General features: G+C 52.8%; 1 protein-coding gene across 3 annotated transcripts; it reads left to right on the top strand.

Annotated features, from left to right (window-relative positions):
* The first annotated feature begins 3,200 nt into the window (after positions 1-3,200).
* Positions 3,201-13,822, top strand: ISG20 (interferon stimulated exonuclease gene 20). 3 transcript variants are annotated; one of them, XM_006178554.3, is made up of 4 exons: positions 3,201-3,407; positions 3,704-3,955; positions 13,085-13,285; positions 13,614-13,822. In XM_006178554.3, the coding sequence occupies exons 2-4, from the start codon at positions 3,728-3,730 to the stop codon at positions 13,698-13,700; spliced, it is 516 nt and encodes a 171-aa protein (XP_006178616.2). In that variant the 5' UTR covers positions 3,201-3,407; positions 3,704-3,727; the 3' UTR covers positions 13,701-13,822. The 3 variants fall into 3 exon arrangements, with proteins under 3 accessions (XP_006178616.2, XP_032324891.1, XP_032324892.1); XM_032469000.1 differs by lacking the exon at positions 3,201-3,407 and adding an exon at positions 3,421-3,587; XM_032469001.1 differs by lacking the exon at positions 3,201-3,407 and having other exon boundaries at positions 3,605-3,955.
* Positions 13,823-15,901: the final 2,079 nt, after the last annotated feature.

Below are 15,901 nucleotides of genomic sequence, written 5' to 3'. Positions count from 1 at the left end.
TTGGGTGTATACCTGGAAGTGGGATTGCTGGATCATGGTAATTCTGTGTTCAATTTTTTAAGGACTACAATTGTGTTTTTGAGGAACACAATTTTTTGTGTTCACTTTGCACAGTGGCTGCACACTTTTACTTTCCCACTAACAGTGAACAAGGGTTCCAATTTCTCCACATCCTCTCTGACAATTTGTTATTTGTGGTCTTTTTAAGAATAGCCATTCTGACAGACATGGGGTGATATCTTGTTTTGATTTGCATTTCCCTGGTAGTGATGCTAAGCATCTTTTTCACATGTTTATTGGTATATAGTTTATTTTTAACTCATTCTTTTTATATCTGTCTTAAAAAAATGTATTCCTTTGGTACAGTTTGACCTGTTTAAAGTTGAACCACATACAGTTGCTGGTATTTGACTGCGATGGTTCCATCTGTGGTATGTAACTTACAAATTTACATACATACTTTAGGGGTCCGTGTCTGGCTGAGGTTGGAGAAGGCTGAGCTGGATTTCCAAGGGCAGGTTGCCTGTGGGGAGAGGTATCTGGCCCATTGCTATGAATCATCTGCCTGGCCTGCGCCCTGTACTCTGCTGGGGCTTCAGAGAAGGCCACACAGTGGTAACCTTTGTACCTGCTACAGGCACGAGAGGTGGGCCAACTGTGGCAGAATGTGTGTCTTGTAAGGCTGAGAGGTTTGCTCTGAGTGACTCACTTTCCTGCTGTCCCCTGAACCACTGAGATTCGTGGACTTGGTCTGGCCGATGAGTGACACCAGGTAAAACTGGGACGCATCATCGCTAGGGAATTCCTAGCCCACCTTCCTGGCTGGGGTCAGGGATTCCTCCCCTAGGCACTGCTCGCCAGTGCCTGGGTCTATCCTCAGAGCACAAAGACAATACACTTGAAAACAGTCAGCATGATCCACGCAGGATTCCAGGTGCTGGGGGCCCTCACAGCAAACCAAACAAATGGGAGGGGGAAAGTTAAGTGAACAAGTAAACTTTGCGGTATTTCAGGGGATGCGAATTTCTATGCAAGAGACCCAGGGAAGGGGATAGGAGGTGCAGTTTAAGATAGAGGCCAGGAAGGCGTTGGTGAGAGAAGGGAGGGAAAGGGAACAAACCAGAGAGATAACCTGCAGGAAGCTTTCCAGACTAGGGACAGCACATGTCCAGGCTCTGGGGACAGAAAAGGCCAGTGCTGGGAAAGGAGGTGAGAAGGGGGTGTGGGTGAAGGTGTAGGAGAGGGGCTGACCTTTGTCTCCTCCACCTGAAGGCGGAGGTCTGTCCTCCCCTAGCATGTGGTGAATGAATTAAGGAATGACACACCTCTGAAGGAGAGAGGCCGGTGGTACAGCTCAGTGGTAGAGCGTGTGCTTAGCATGCACAACGTCCCGGCTTCAATCCCCAGTACCTCTGCCAAGGTAAATAAACCTAGTTATTTATTAATTAGATATTAATTAAATTAATTTATTAATTAGACATTACTCAATTATTAACATCTAATTATTTATTTAAAAAATAAGCCTGATTACCTCCCCTCCCTCACAAAAAATTAAATTAAAAATTAAAAAATTTTTAAAAAGTAAAGGAGGCAGGATGACCTATTGAAGCACTGGGAAGAGTCACCATTTTGACAACGTGAAGACAGTGGTCCAAGATGAGATTGAAAGACAGGTACGATGCATGCAAGAGGGTCTTGGGAACTGTGCGGGAGTTGAGGTTTGAATTTTGATTTTTGTTTCTGATTTGACAACACTAAGTTCTTGAGCAAAGTGCTGTGACAAACAATGCAAGATATTAGGTTTTGGGAAAATTAATCTGGTAAGATTTGAAGGACAATTGAGAGCAGGGCATGAAGGAGGTGGGGAGACCCCGGTGCCAGCTGGGGCAGGTGAGGACTGGGGCAGGGCCATGCGTAGAAAAGAGAAACGCAGGGAAGACTTGAAGGTGCAGATTTGGACCTGACCATGGAGCAGGCCCACAACGACCATGGGGAAAAAATCGGAGGGGCAGGAATGTGTTCCGAGTCCCAGGGAGGCCAGTGGAGGTGAGGGGGTGAGGCCTGCAGTGGGGACGTTGATGTGTGCAGTTCAACCAGAGGGATGTGGGGTCCTATGGGGATTGTAGAAACAGAAACCTCCAACTGGATCTTTAGAGGGTTACTTTTTCAATGCACAATCATTTAAAGTAACAGGAATTTTACTTCATCTCCCCCTAAATCAGAATAACAAGCCTTTATGCATCTGAGAAACAAAAAGTTCCCAGTCTGAATTCAAGCAAAAGTTGCTCATTCAAAAATAGGAACCAAACACAACTCCTAACTCAAATTTGAACCAGTTGAACAACAAACAGGAACAATGCCTTATCCTTTAAACATATTTCAGTATCTGGTTTTATTTTTGAGATCTGTTAAATGAAGTTGGATGTCACTCGGTGAAAACACCAAGTACCTGGGGAAATTTCTTTCTAAGCCACAAATCTTTGTGACAACTGCGGACAATCAGATCCGACTGCTCAAAGCTTGTCCTGTATGGATCTGGGGAAGGAGGGAAGATGGGGAGCTCCCAACTCATCATTCAATCTCGTCTGATGAATGATTTCCTCATTATAGCTGATTCTGTTTTTGCCCCAGTTATAACTCACTCATTTATTCAGTAAATACTGAGTGCTCCCTATGTTCAGGCACTGTTCTAAGGGGTCAAAGTTCTAGCCTGGGAGAGAGTAGCCCCTAGGAAATATGGTGGGGCTGGTGGAATCTCCCTCCACAGCTGCTTCTTTGTCCTCAACTGTCAGCCCAGTCAGAGGCAGAGAGCGTTGAGGGCAGACAGATGGCCATTTCTGAGGCACCCCTGAACCAGTGGGGGCTATGAGGCCCCCTCACTGCCTGCTGGCCTTTGCTGGGCCTTTGCCGGCCCTTCCCAATTAATAGCCTCAGTGTCCCAAGAGCCAGCTCTCCCTGCCCCTGTAAAAGACCTCACAGAGTGTCAGATCAGTGGCTGCCCGGAAGTTGTGGGACATTCCCTGGGCTCAAGTCCTGGGGATGTTTATTCTCTGGGCGGAGGGTAAGAAAGGAAAGACAGCTGTTGCAATGCACTCCATCCACTCAGCTGCGTCATCTGAGGTGGGGGAGGGCTTCAGCGGTTAGGGGGAGGGCAGGGGACAAGGGGGGACACCCAGACAGGGGGCGTGCCAGCTTCATCAGTCCTGACTTAGGCCACGGAGCTCCCCACCTGCCGGCAGCCAGAGGAAATGGAGCAGCCCAGCCCATGTGCCCGGCCTCCCACCCCTGACTTCACTTGATAACGAACCAGAAACTGAAACGGTCAGGATTCCCGGCTTGAAGTCAGAGATGAGTCACTGCTAAGAGCAACTGCAGTAGTCGTGGAGTGACACCCTAGAGGCAGACAGGTGAGAACGGGAGACAGGATGGAGGGTTCAAGGCATTTCTCCTGAGTAGCGGCCAGAGGAGGTGGTGGGAGGGGGCCTCCTGTTCCTAAGGCTGCCAGGCAGGACCAGAGAGAGACCCCGGGACGGCCATGCTGAAGAAGTCAGCTGGGGTGGCAAGAGGCCAACTTCCTTCTGTGCCAGGTGGTGTTTGTGACAAAGGGCAGGGCAGAGGGTGTAGGCTGGCTGGGAGGTGGCTGAGGATGCCTGGGGCCTCGGCTGGCCCTCGAGTGATACCTCTCCTGCCGCCCCCTCTCCAGCACATCTGAGGGTCCTGGTGGAACATGGCGAGAGGCATGGATGTGGTGGCCATGGACTGCGAGATGGTGGGGCTGGGGCCCTTTCAGGAGAGCGGCTTGGCTCGTTGCAGCCTCGTGGACATCCACGGAACCGTGCTCTACGACAAGTTCATCCGGCCCGAGGGGGAGATCACTGATTACAGAACCCCTGTCAGCGGGATCACCGCTCAGAGCATGGAGGGGGCTGTCCCGTTCGCCGTGGCCAGGCTGGAGGTAAGTGAAGGGCCATGTGCCGGCTAGGCCAATGAAAGATGCAGACAATCCCCTAGACCACCCACACTTCCCTGGCACCTTCCTCGGTTGCCAAATCTGTGACCTGTGACCCCAGCCACATAAGATTCCCTGCCACCCCTGTGTGGGGAGAAACCCGTTGGTGTGTCTGTCCCTGAGAAGGCTTCCTGCCATCAGACAGCCTTAGACTCACATCTGGGAGCAGCCTTCAGGGCATCTGGTCTACTTTACTGGTCTTGTGATGGGGAAACAGAATCCTGCCTGATGTTCCCTGCACAATGATTTGGGGGCTAATTCCCCATTCTTTCTTCTTCACCTGGCTGTCCCTGGGGAGCCCTGTGGGGAGATGATGGACAGGTCACTGGCTGGGCCCTTGGAAGGGGGCCTTCCTGATCTTGGAGGACAGGCCAGAGCCCCCTGGGCTGAGTGAGGGGAAGCTCACTTCCAGACCTGCAGCAGGCCATCCACTCACAGAAGTCAGTATGCCACCCCAAGATCTCCACCCTCTTGCCCTCCAGCTTATTGTGACATCTTCTCCAGTTTACTTTCTGTTTCTCTGAATCACTAGGTGAAAAGGAAACTTAATCACTGTAAAAGTGGCACCAGGGTTCGTCATTTCTGGGAAGGTGAACTCATCTGGGGGAAGTTCAGGTAGAACCCAGGGAGCTGAGGTTCGCCGCAATCCCACACTGTGCGTGCCAGGCTCCAGGCGCTGGAGACACGGCCACAACAATGGCCACTGTTTCCTGAGCACCGGTCACTCACCCGCCGTTCTCCTGAGCACTTGCCACCCAGGAGCCATTCACCAAACAGCCCGCCAGGAGCCGTTAGCACAGAGCTAAGAAGGCCAGGTTTGAATCTTGGCTTTGTTCCTCACCTGCTAAGTTACCTTGGGCAAGTTCCTCACCCTCTCTGTACCCCATTTCTCCACCTGGAAATGAAAATGAGGGTGATAATGATAGCAATTTCATAGGGTTATTGAGAGGAAGGAGGAAGTGCCTGGAGAGAGTGTGTGTGTAAGTCCTCAGAAACTGTTAGCTGCTCTGATTGTTGCTTAATAGTCCTCACATCCCAGATGAGGAAACTGAGGCTCTCTTGAGCCTCACAAACCAAACATTGGTTTGCTAGGGCTGCTGTAAAAAAGTACCACAAATGGGTGGCTTAGACAACGGAAATGTCTTGTCTCACAGTTCTGGAGGCTAGAAGTCCGAGATCAAGGTGTCTGCAGAGCTGGTTCCTTCTGAGGGCTGCGAGGGAGAACCTGCCTGTGTCTCTCTCTCAGCTTCTGACAATTTGCTGGCCATCTTTGGTTCCTTGACTTGGAGAAATATGGCCCAATCTCCACCTTCGTGCTCACATGGCATTCTCCCTGTGCGCTTGTCTCTGTACTCAAATTTCCCCTTTTTGTAAGGACCCCGGTCATATAGGTTAGGGACCCAACCTACTCCAGTATGACCTCATCCTAACAATAATACCTTCAATGACCCTATTTCCAAAGAAGTCACATTTTGAGGTACTGAGGGTTAGGATTTCAACAAATGAATTGGAGAGGGGAACACAATTCAACCCATACTAGTAAATAATTCACATACGTTCAGATAATAGAATGAGGAAGGCTCCAATCCTCTAGAGCTGTGTGTCCAGCAGGGGGCCACCGGTCACGTGTGGTGGGTGGACACCTGAAAAGTGGCTGGTCTGAACTGAGATTTGCTATAAGTGTAAAATACACACTGGATTTCAAAGACTTGTATAAAAAAATCAGAAATTACCTCAATAATTTTTTATATAAACTGTTTATTGAAATAGTAATATTTTTGATATATTAGGTTAAATAAAACACAGTAAAACTGATTTCACCTATTTCTTTTTACCTTTTTAAATATGGCTGTTGGATGATCTAAAGTTACATACGTGGCTCACATTATATATTTTTCTATTGGACAACACTGTTCTAGAAGTACTAAGGGGATACTGAGGAGCCCTGAGGGCAGGGCACAGTACATCAGGGTGGTTCTGGAAAGACTCCATGAGGCTGGTGCTATTTGCAAGGGATGGGAGGAATCTGTATGCAACTCAGTGGGCCGTCGAGAGCCGTGGAAGATTCTTGAGCAAGAGCACGGCAGGATCAAAACCACTGTCAAGAAAACCTCAACGGGGCTGCTGGGGAGGATGGATGGGAGTGAGGAGAGAGTTGACAGCAGAGAGAAGAGTGCAGGGCCCCCAGGGAGCAGTTGCAAGGGCTTTGGTCATTAGTCATCCCAGACGATGGGAAAGAAGGAAGCATTAGGACAGAGGAGAACAACGGTGAGCCACTGGGAAGGGGTGCAATGTAAAGAAGAGGAGGGTCTGTTCAGGTGCTGATGGGAGGCCCAGGGACACTGCTTGGAGTTGCCCACAGTCAGATCCCCACTGAGCAGTTAGGCGGGCTGCACAGACCCATGCCTTCTTCTCCTCCACAGCCTCCCTTCCCATTATGGGGCAGAAAGAGCAGAAGAGCCCAGAGCAGGGGGAGAGGAGGCAGCGGAGAAATGCATTTCCATGGACGCCCTCGGCACTGGCCTGGGAGTTGGGACTCCTCGGTCCTCATCCAGACTTGGTGCCGAAATGCTTTTGTTTCTCAGTTGGAGATTATGCCAGGCCCTTACAGTGAGTAACACGGAGCACTGCCCAGAGTGGATACTTAGCCATTCAGCGGGGGAGGCCAGGGATCTGAAGACCAGGCAGCTCTTTGGAACCACATCTGGGGTGCATATTTCCTGCTCCATTACTTACTGGTTCTGTGACCTTTGCAATTTATTGAATCTTTTTGAGCCTCAGTTTTCTCATCATGAAAAAGGAGTGTAGTGCCTCCTCCCTGGCCTCCTGTAGGTTGGGAATAGTGACATGGCTGGTAGCCCTAAGGATAGTGCCCAGTTCATTGCTGATGCTCACTGTGTGCCTGTGAGAGAATAGGGTGGAAACCCAGATAATACATCCAGGACCCTTCTCCAACTTCCCTGGAGAGCCATGGTCTTAGGTTCTGGCCCTCCAGACAGGCTCGTTGCCAGTATCTCCTACCCTGCTGCCCAAGAAACTTCCCCAGACCTGGCTCAGATCATAGCCCTCGTCCCCATCCCCACCCCCCTGTTCAAATAGTGCTAAGACTCCCCATTGCCTAAGGTTCTCCAGCCCAACGTCCATGGTCCTCCACACCCCACCTACCTGCCTTTTCTTCCTTCTCTCAGCTCAGCCATTGCCCTCCTGTGGTTCAGCCCAACCCTACTCTCCCCGTCCCTTATCCATTCCCTTAGAAATACTGACATTCTGGCCAGGTCCAGGCCAGAGGAGTCCTGTGTGATGCCCTTCCCCACCCCCTCCCCCTCCCCACCCCACCCCACCCTTGCCCTCCTTGCTACATACAGGTACAGCTCACACACTTTAAAGCTTACCTAGCCACCCACTCAGGCCTGCCTAGCTCCACAGCTCCTGCCCTGTACTTCCTCTGCCCCCAGGTTGGACGTTGTGCTTGGCACACAGAAGTTGCCCTGAGAATGTTTCCGGGATTGGAGTTGAATTGATTTATACAATGCAGGAGTTCTGGCAGCCGCATGGAACAGAATCGCCTCTGTCCTCGCGTTGGCCTTTGCTGTCAAGGTGCAGCTATACACATCTAGCCCAGGGGGCAGAGAGCAAGCTCACTGCCTTTAGACTTGGCTGGATGTGGGTCCAATCTGAGCTCTGTCATCTGATTTTCCTGTGTCCTCTGGCTTGTTGCCAAACCTCCCTGTGCCCTGCAGTAGGCCCCTCTGCAACACAGGGGAGATGAAGTAGCACAGGGATATCCAGCATCCTGTCCAGGCCTTATTCTAAGCACTTTTTAACACACCATTGCCTTTACTCCCACTGCAACCCATTTTATAGATGAGCAAACTAAGGCACAAGGCTGAGCAAACTGTGCAAGGAAGGGGTGGAGCAGAGACAAATTCTGGCCCCAGGGCTTGCTCTGTAATGTTCTGATCCCATGATGAAAGTGTGTAAATGCGCTCTGTGAACGCTAAGGGCAGTGTCGGCGCAGTGTGGTGGGGGGGGGTGTGGTACAAGGCAGCCGCCATCATTGGTTTTCATGAACGAAGACAAGGAGGCAGCTGGATCCCACTCATCACCCACAAGTGTTTTAACCCCAAAGATCAGGCTCACAGGCCTCAAGATGTGCTGGGGTCGCCCAAAGGGCAGAAGCCTATCAGCCATTTATCAGTCCCCTCAGGCCAGGTGACACCTCTTAGGTGAGTCTAGGGCTCACCAGGCATTGGTGTCACACAGTTATTTCTCAAAGGCCGCTCACCAACCGGTCTCTCCCTCCCACAGGAGCGGTGAGTGGGCCTGGCTAGCGGCGAGCCACAGACTAGGCCATAGAAGCCAGGAGGGCTCTGGGGAGACACTAAGCCCCCAATTCCACCGAGGAATGGTGCTGCCACCAGGCACTGAGATTTTGAGTGGGTTCCCCTCACCTACTTCTCTTTCTTATTTTTATTTTTTTTTGTAATCTGATTACATCGCTTTTACAACGCAAGGTAATTGCCTCATTATCTTCTGACACCTGTAGGTCTGACTGTCTTCTAGAGCAGTGGTTCTCAATGCACTGTGATGTTGCCCCCGGGGGGACTTGTAGCAGTACCTGGAGACATTTTTGTTTGGCATAAGTGAGGCGGGGAGCTGATTCTTTCATCCAGTGGATTGAGGCCAGGGATGATGGTGAACATCCTACAGTGCACAGGCTAAACACTCATACCAAAGAAGCATCTGGCCCCAAATGCTAATAATGCCAAGGTTGGGAACCCTGGTCTACAGAGAGCCCCACAAATCAGACTGTCAGTACAGGAGGGAACCCTGAGGAGACCGAGGTCCAGAGAAGGGTGGTGATGTGCTCAGGACCACACAGCAAGCTGGGATACAACTCAGTGCTCAGATTCAGGGCTCTCACCTGGCAGGTTCATGCTTTTTTAATTAATTTTTCAATCTAACAGTAATTGTTAATTGCTTGTAACTCACTCTTGTAACTAAATGCTCTTTTAATGTTAACCCAGTATGGCAGTAGCATCCACCCCGTGACTTAGGTCGGGGAATAACAATGACTGTTAGTTGTAAATAAAGAAACTGAATCTTGGGTGGCATCGTGGTTTAGGTGGGAAACAGGAGGTGACAGTGGCTTGTGAACAGGGAGTGATTGCAGCTGTACCCGTGGGTAGCCCTTGCCTGGGTCGGAGTGCCTCGTCGGGCCTCTCTGGGGCTCAGCCAGATGGATGAGGGTAAACCTCGCCATCCAGGTTTACCCCACGTAAGCTGCCTTGTGGGAAGCAGACACGAGCTGGGGACAGGGGCACCTGGAGAGCTTGGCAGGGGACAGGAGGAAAGAGGGGGACCAGAGCCACTCCTGAAGATGACAGTAGGGGACCCGGGCCTCCACAAGGGCAACGCTCTTCAGAGGCCCTTAGAATCACGTCTCCTGGCAGCCAGGAATGGATGAATGGATGCATGAACCAGTAGAAAGATGGAAAGACAGAGGCACAGTGGAGGTGGCGGGCTCTGAGCTGCTGGACAGGCTTCTGTGCAGGGATTTCCAAACTTGGCAGTAGGGAAGAACACCCTGGAAACTTTGCTAATGCCCCTCTCCTGGTACTGTTGATTCAGTAGGTGAAGAGTAGGGTCCTGTCCTCTGGATTTTTCACGAGGTCCCCCAGGTGATTTTTTGATCAGGACCATCTGGGAAATACTTGCACTAGAGGGGAAACACAGTGGGGAGAGAATGCAGGCGGACTGGGCCTGTCACCCCCCACCTCCCGCATGTGACGTGGGTACACACCACTCTGCATCTCCCCTTCCCTGTTGATAAGATGATATGATAATCCCCGCCTTATAGGGGCCATATTCCCAGTTCAAGAAATCTTCACTGAGTGCTGTCAAGGCCCAGCAGTGCTCTGCACTCTGAAATTAATAATGCTAACAGAGCCCCACGGTTCCCAGTAGGTGGTAATAATAACAACTATAATAATAGTGACAGGGTCAGGCAGATCCGGACACTGCATCTTGGCAATCAACTGTGTGACCTGGGCAAGCCTCTTACCCTCTCTGATCCCCAGCCTCCTTCACCATAAAATCAAAGGAAGATTATTCTTGTTGAGAGGCCTCATGATGAAGCGAGGAAAGTACCTGGCACAGTGCCAGGTGATGAGAACAATGGATGAATGTCCCTTTCCCCTGCCCACTCCAGTTCTTTCCAGGAATCCGAGCCGCCCCTGCGTTTGACACACCAGCCTCATGACACTGATTCAGGGCAGGTCGGCTGCCAGCAGGTCACAGAGCCCTGAGGCTCTGCCAGCTGGCCCCTCTCCCTTTCCTGGGTTTCCCTCCCAGCCTGACCTCAGAAAGTCTGTGGAGCCTCACCTTACCAGGCCCTCCCCTTACAAATGGGGAAACTGAAGCCCAGAGGTGGTCTTCAACCTCCCTGAGACCACACAGCAAGTCCCAGTAGCCTTTCCTACCAGGTGCCCAGCATCTTTATTCTGAAGAGCTGGCGTCTCTCTGCCAGATAAACTCTTCTGTTTTCCCTACGTCTTCTTCCTTTCTTCTGCTTGTCCACCCCCTCTTATTTTATTTGTCTCATGATGAGTCTCATGGTCCTGAATGTAGCCCCTTTGGGGGCCCTTGGGCTCAGGAAGTGATGAATTTCTCAGGAAACCACCTCATGATGACTTGGCCCTTTTACGCCTGGGACTGGCTGCGGCCGACACTGGGATGCGTGGACAGTCCCCTCAGAGCTTTGCGTAAACTGGGCCTGAGCCAGCCCCTAGACCGGGAAAACAGACCACGTTATTCAGAAACATAAAGATGTCAGCAAGGAAAGGCATGTGGCCCACAGCCGGCCTGCGCCTCTACCCCTGCCCTGGGTGCCGGCCAGAGCGCTTTCCCCCACGCGGAGGAGTCCCCCGGAGCCGCTGCTCTGAGGTCGTGCGCCCTGGTCACCCAGACCAGCAGCATGGGCACTACCTGTTAGAAAAGCAGCATCCGAGTCCAAGTACCTCCTAAGCTCAAGTGTGACAAATGCTGGTGTCTCTCATGGGGCGGCCCAGCTTCATTCTTCGAGCGCGCTTTCCCCAGTCCCCAGGCTGGGCGGGGGCTCTGTCCAGAGGTGCCCCCAGCAGAACCATGGTAATGGCGGGGCAGGCTGGTGAGGCCGCCTGTTGCCCTAGCAGGACAGACCCTGCCTCCAGTGCTTTCAGAGCCTCGGCCTCCTCTTCTGCAAAGTGGCCACAAGGGGGAGCATATCAAAGGCCCCGCATGGTAGTGTGGGGGTGGGGGACACCAGCAGCAGGAACAGGACACGGGAGGGTGTGAGCCATCCAGAAGGCTCCTTGCCAGGCACAGGGGAAGAGATGTCCAAGGTGGGCCTGAGACAGCGTGAGCTGCTCTTCGGCCGGGGCCTGTTACAGCTGGCCCAAGGCTCCCCTTCCATCCTCCCCAGGGGCAGCCAAGGGACGGAAAGGTGACCCACCTGTGTGGCCAAGATTGAGGCTCTCCATGGGGCCACCATGGGAGAGGAGGTGGGAATGGAGGCACACGTGCAGGGCACAGGGCTGGGGCACTCTTGGGGTGTCCTCCGCAGCTTGGCCACTGGGCTGGTGGAGGCCTGGAGCAGGCTGGCTTCTTCTGCATAACATGGTGGGTGACACGCAGGCACCGGAGCCAGCCTGCTGGCTTAGAGGCCTGGCTCTGTCACTACCTAGCTGTGTGACTGTCCCAGGTATCTCATGTGCTTAGCGAGGCACCCCAAAAGCCCATGCTCCAAACAATGTCAATATTTACGTCACTCAAGCATCTGCAGTCCGGGCAGGGCTTGGCAGAGGGGCACAGCGGGTTGGCTGAGGCATCTGGCAGGACAAGGATTGGAATCCTGGGATGGTTTGCTTACCCACCTGTCCTGGCGTTCTTGGGCACATCTCCCTACCTCAGGGTGGTCTCCCCAGCATGGTGGCTTCAGGTAACTCAGGGCTGCCGGGACACTGGCCCCGCAGAGAGGTCAGACGTTACACAGCCCAGGCCATGTTTAAGGTGAGGGGAGTTAGACTCCATCTTTTGTGAGAGGAGTGTCAAGGAAAACCTGAAAATTTGTTTATAACCGTCAGAGTCACCTTGAGTAAATTACTGCACTTGTCAGGGCTTCAGTTTTTTCATCTATAAAATTCAGTTAAACGCAGCCTGACCCCTGCCACCTGCCCCATAGCTGTATGAGTTTTCTATGCCTGCTGTAACAAAACCATAGACCCGGTGGCTTAAAACAATGCAAATGTATTTTCTTACAGTTCTGTGGTCCAGAAATCCCACGCAGGTCTCCCTGGGCTGAGACTGAGGTCTTGGCGGGGGTGGGGGGGGTGGGGCTGTTCCTCTCTGGAGCCTCTGCAAGAGGATCTGTTCCTTTGTCCTTTCCAGCTGCTAAGGCTGCCGGCCTTCCTGACTCTCGGCCCTTCCCTCACCTTCCCAGCCAGCGACAGCCCATCAAGTTCTCACATCGGATCTCTCTGATCTTCACATATAAGGTCCCTTGGGGTGATGTTGGGCTTACCTGGATAATCCAGAAATTCTGCCTATTATCAGATCATCTGATTAGCAACCTAAAGTCCACCTGCAACTTTAATTTCCCTTTGCCAAGTAACATGTTCACAGGTCCTGGGGATTAGGGCGTGGGCATCTTTGGGAGGTGGTTATTCCACCTGCCACTGTAGGGTTTTTGAAAGGATTAGATGATGTAATGTATGTGACATACTTCGAGGCTGCCTGGCCCATGGGGCGTGCTCAGTAAGTTCTAGCCATTGCTATGACACACAAGAACCACGGAAGGTGTGGGGATGGGCCTTCTGCACAGAAGGAAACTGTTGAGGGTGAGGAGGGGCCTGGACCAGTCTCCTCTTTTTATCGATGATGTATGTTTGAAGCCCAGAGAGGGATGGTGATTTGCTCATAGTCACACAGCATCTTAAGGAGGGGCTGCTCTCCGCCAGCCTCCATGATGGCACCAAGTTGCCCCACACCCACCCAGAGGACCTGGGTGATGTGTGGGGTGCATGTCTTCCTGGCCAGATCCTGCAGCTCCTGAAAGGCAAGCTGGTGGTGGGTCACGACCTGAAGCATGACTTCAAGGCACTGAAGGAGAACATGAGCAACTACGCCATCTACGACACGGCCGCCGACAAGCTGCTGTGGCGCGAGGCCAACCTGCAGTACTGCAGACGTGTGTCCCTCCGCGTGCTGAGCCAGCGCCTCCTCGGGCGCCACATCCAGGTGAGGACCACCGCCTTCCCAGGCTGGGGCTGCACCCGGCTCTGGGGGCCTGGCCTTCCCTCCAGGACTCTAAAGTCTAGGACTCAAAAGGGCACAGCCTGGCTCTCAGGATACTGGACTTCGTGGCGGCCACACCTGGCCTAGTGCTAATGGGTGAGGCCAGGCCTGCTCCAGCCACCTGCTGAGTCCAGGGTGTTGGAGGCCTGGGGAGACTCACCCACTGACCCACGTTGGGCCCTGGAAGTCAGGTGTGAACAGGGGAGGCCCGGTCCCACGGGGCACCTGGATGCAGCCCCATCCCAGTTCCCCACTCTGCCTGTGTCTGCAGGACAGCCGGTTGGGACACAACTCCGTGGAGGACGCCAGGGCCACGATGGAGCTCTACCGAATCTCCCGGCGAATTCGAGAGCAGTGAGGGCTCCGCCTGGTGGTAACCAGCCCCCTCCCCACTGGACTAGAGGCCTTCGTCTATGGGACAAAATCTCCCTTGCTTTTGGAAAATGCATCATTAGCAGTAAAATGGCTTTATATTTTCTTTACTCCTTTGGATCCTCTTCTTGGCTTTTTCTTTCTTCTCTCAGAGCTGGGAAATGGTGGACAGGACCCAGCACCGAGAGGGCAACAAACATTTGAGCCAGGATGGCTGCTAGTGACAATTTCCTTAACACCTTGAATCCTGTGAATACCAGAAGTCCGTGTGACTTAATTCACATTCCTGTCTCTGCCTCCCCTTTCCAGCTACATTTCTGTCCAGAAAGGTGGCATTATTTCCTGGGGGTGGCACCTGGCTCAGAGGCCCATTCATCCCATCTTGAAGTTGGTGCCACGGTACTGATGAGCTTCAAGGCAAAGGTACAGGAACTGTGATGGGTGCCACCCTTGGTGACCTTCAGCAAGTCATCCCTCCTCTTATTTGTAAAACAAGGAAGGAAAAGTAGGGGACTCTGGAGTCTGAGGGAACTAGGTTGGAATCCAGGATCTGCCACTTAGTAGCTGTGTGCCCTAAGGCGAGTTACTTAACCTCTCTGTGCCTCAGTTTCTCCATCTATAAAATAGGGAAATCTAACAATTCATAGGGTTCTTGAGATGTTGATACAAAGCCCCCAGCACCAGGCCTGTAGTAGCTCAAGCAGCCACCAGATGTCAATAACTGATGATTATTCTCTGCACCACCCTGCTGATCTAGGAGAGAAGTTGCTCTCTGCTGCCGGGGCCCCCCCTCTGAAGGAAGGGCATGCGTAGTGTATGGGGAGAAGGGTCCAAAACCAGAGCAGTGACTGCTGATTAGAATCAGCTGCAGACTTATTTTAATCCACACCTGGATCCCACTTCAGATTCACTGACCCAGAATCGCTGGGGGTGGGGTGTAGGGTAGGGGAGTAGGGGCGGGGCAGGCACCTGTGAGTATTTTGACCTCCACAGGTGATTCTGATGCCTAAGACACTGGACTAACCCGAGGTGCTTTTTCAGCACCCCCACTACTGAAGCACTGGGTTCTCACACTGGACCCGACATTGGCATCACCTGGAGGCTGCTGGGCCCCAGCCCAGAGTTTCTGATTTAGCACGTCTGGGGTGGAAGCCAAGAATCTGAATTCCCACAAGTTCCCCATTGATGTTATGCTGCTGGTCCAGGGACCGGCTTTGAGAAGCACTGCCTGACATCAGGTGACTGATGTGCATGCCACCTTTGAACCACTGGCCTGTGGGTTGAGCACTAGCAGGTGGATTCCTGTCACCAGTCCAGCCTTGTCCCTTCCATCTCCTTTGGATGCCTGTTCATGCAGAGAGAGGGTCACAGCCTTGCAGAACATGTCCTAAATAGCCCACTGCAGGGATGAGGGACAGGAGGCGAGATTAAAGAACACAAGAGATTCAAATCCAGGCCCATCAGACTCCAAACTTAAGTGGTTTTCACTCAGACTGCTTTACATTGGTAGTGCCTCCTTTTGGCACCACTGACCTCTGGGAACCTGATCTGGGAGGGCGGGGAGGTGCAGCTCCGTCTTGGGGTTCTCTCCTGCCCTGTCTCCCCCGTTGCAGGGTCTTGATCTTTGCTGTTATGTGGAAGCTTCTGGGTGCAGCTGTATGTCTGACTGCAACTGGCCACCAGGGGGAGCACGAGGGCCGTTTATCCACCAAGCTGCCTTGCAGGCAGAGCAGCCTGAGGGACACTGGCATGAGGTGTCAGGGGCATGGGCCTCTAAGTCTCAGGGGGCTATTCCTGGGACCTTCTAGATGCCCTGACTCAGCCACTGAGCTGAGGCTCGGAGGGGCCAGGGCAGTGGTGCAGCCTGGCCTGGAAGGTGACCCCAGGCTCCCTGACTCCCAGGGGCCCAACATTCCTTCTAGGGCTTCAGGCTTCCTTGAAAGGACAGGAACCAGAGTCCCAGAGGAAAAGTGTTCCCAAAGGAAATCTCTAACCCGACTTCCTGCTTCCAGCTCTAGGTCCTGGATGCCCCCAGGGGAGAGAAAGCTGGGGTGCGCCCCCTACTCCCAGGTGGGCCCCAAGGTGGGGTCAGGACCCCAGAGGGCAGCCTGTGCTGTGCTCCAGCCCCACCCCGGGCTCCCTTCCTCCTGCACAGACAGCTTCTCAGGGAGTGAGGCACACAGTCAC

Source organism: Camelus ferus, chromosome 27 (assembly GCF_009834535.1).
Source record: "Camelus ferus isolate YT-003-E chromosome 27, BCGSAC_Cfer_1.0, whole genome shotgun sequence".
Lineage (NCBI taxonomy): Eukaryota > Metazoa > Chordata > Mammalia > Artiodactyla > Camelidae > Camelus > Camelus ferus.
The sequence above is the reverse complement of the archived record's forward strand: the minus strand, read 5'-3'. Positions and strand labels throughout refer to the sequence as shown.

What these genes read in the sequence shown, in the direction of transcription:
- ISG20 (XM_006178554.3), top strand. Translation starts at nt 3,728, where the DNA reads ATGGCGAGAGGCATGGATGTGGTGGCCATGGACTGCGAGATGGTGGGG. An exon ending in TCGCCGTGGCCAGGCTGGAG is followed by an intron (nt 3,956 to 13,084) that starts GTAAGTGAAGGG and finishes CTTCCTGGCCAG; the next exon opens with ATCCTGCAGCTCCTGAAAGG. An exon ending in TCCTCGGGCGCCACATCCAG is followed by an intron (nt 13,286 to 13,613) that starts GTGAGGACCACC and finishes CTGTGTCTGCAG; the next exon opens with GACAGCCGGTTGGGACACAA.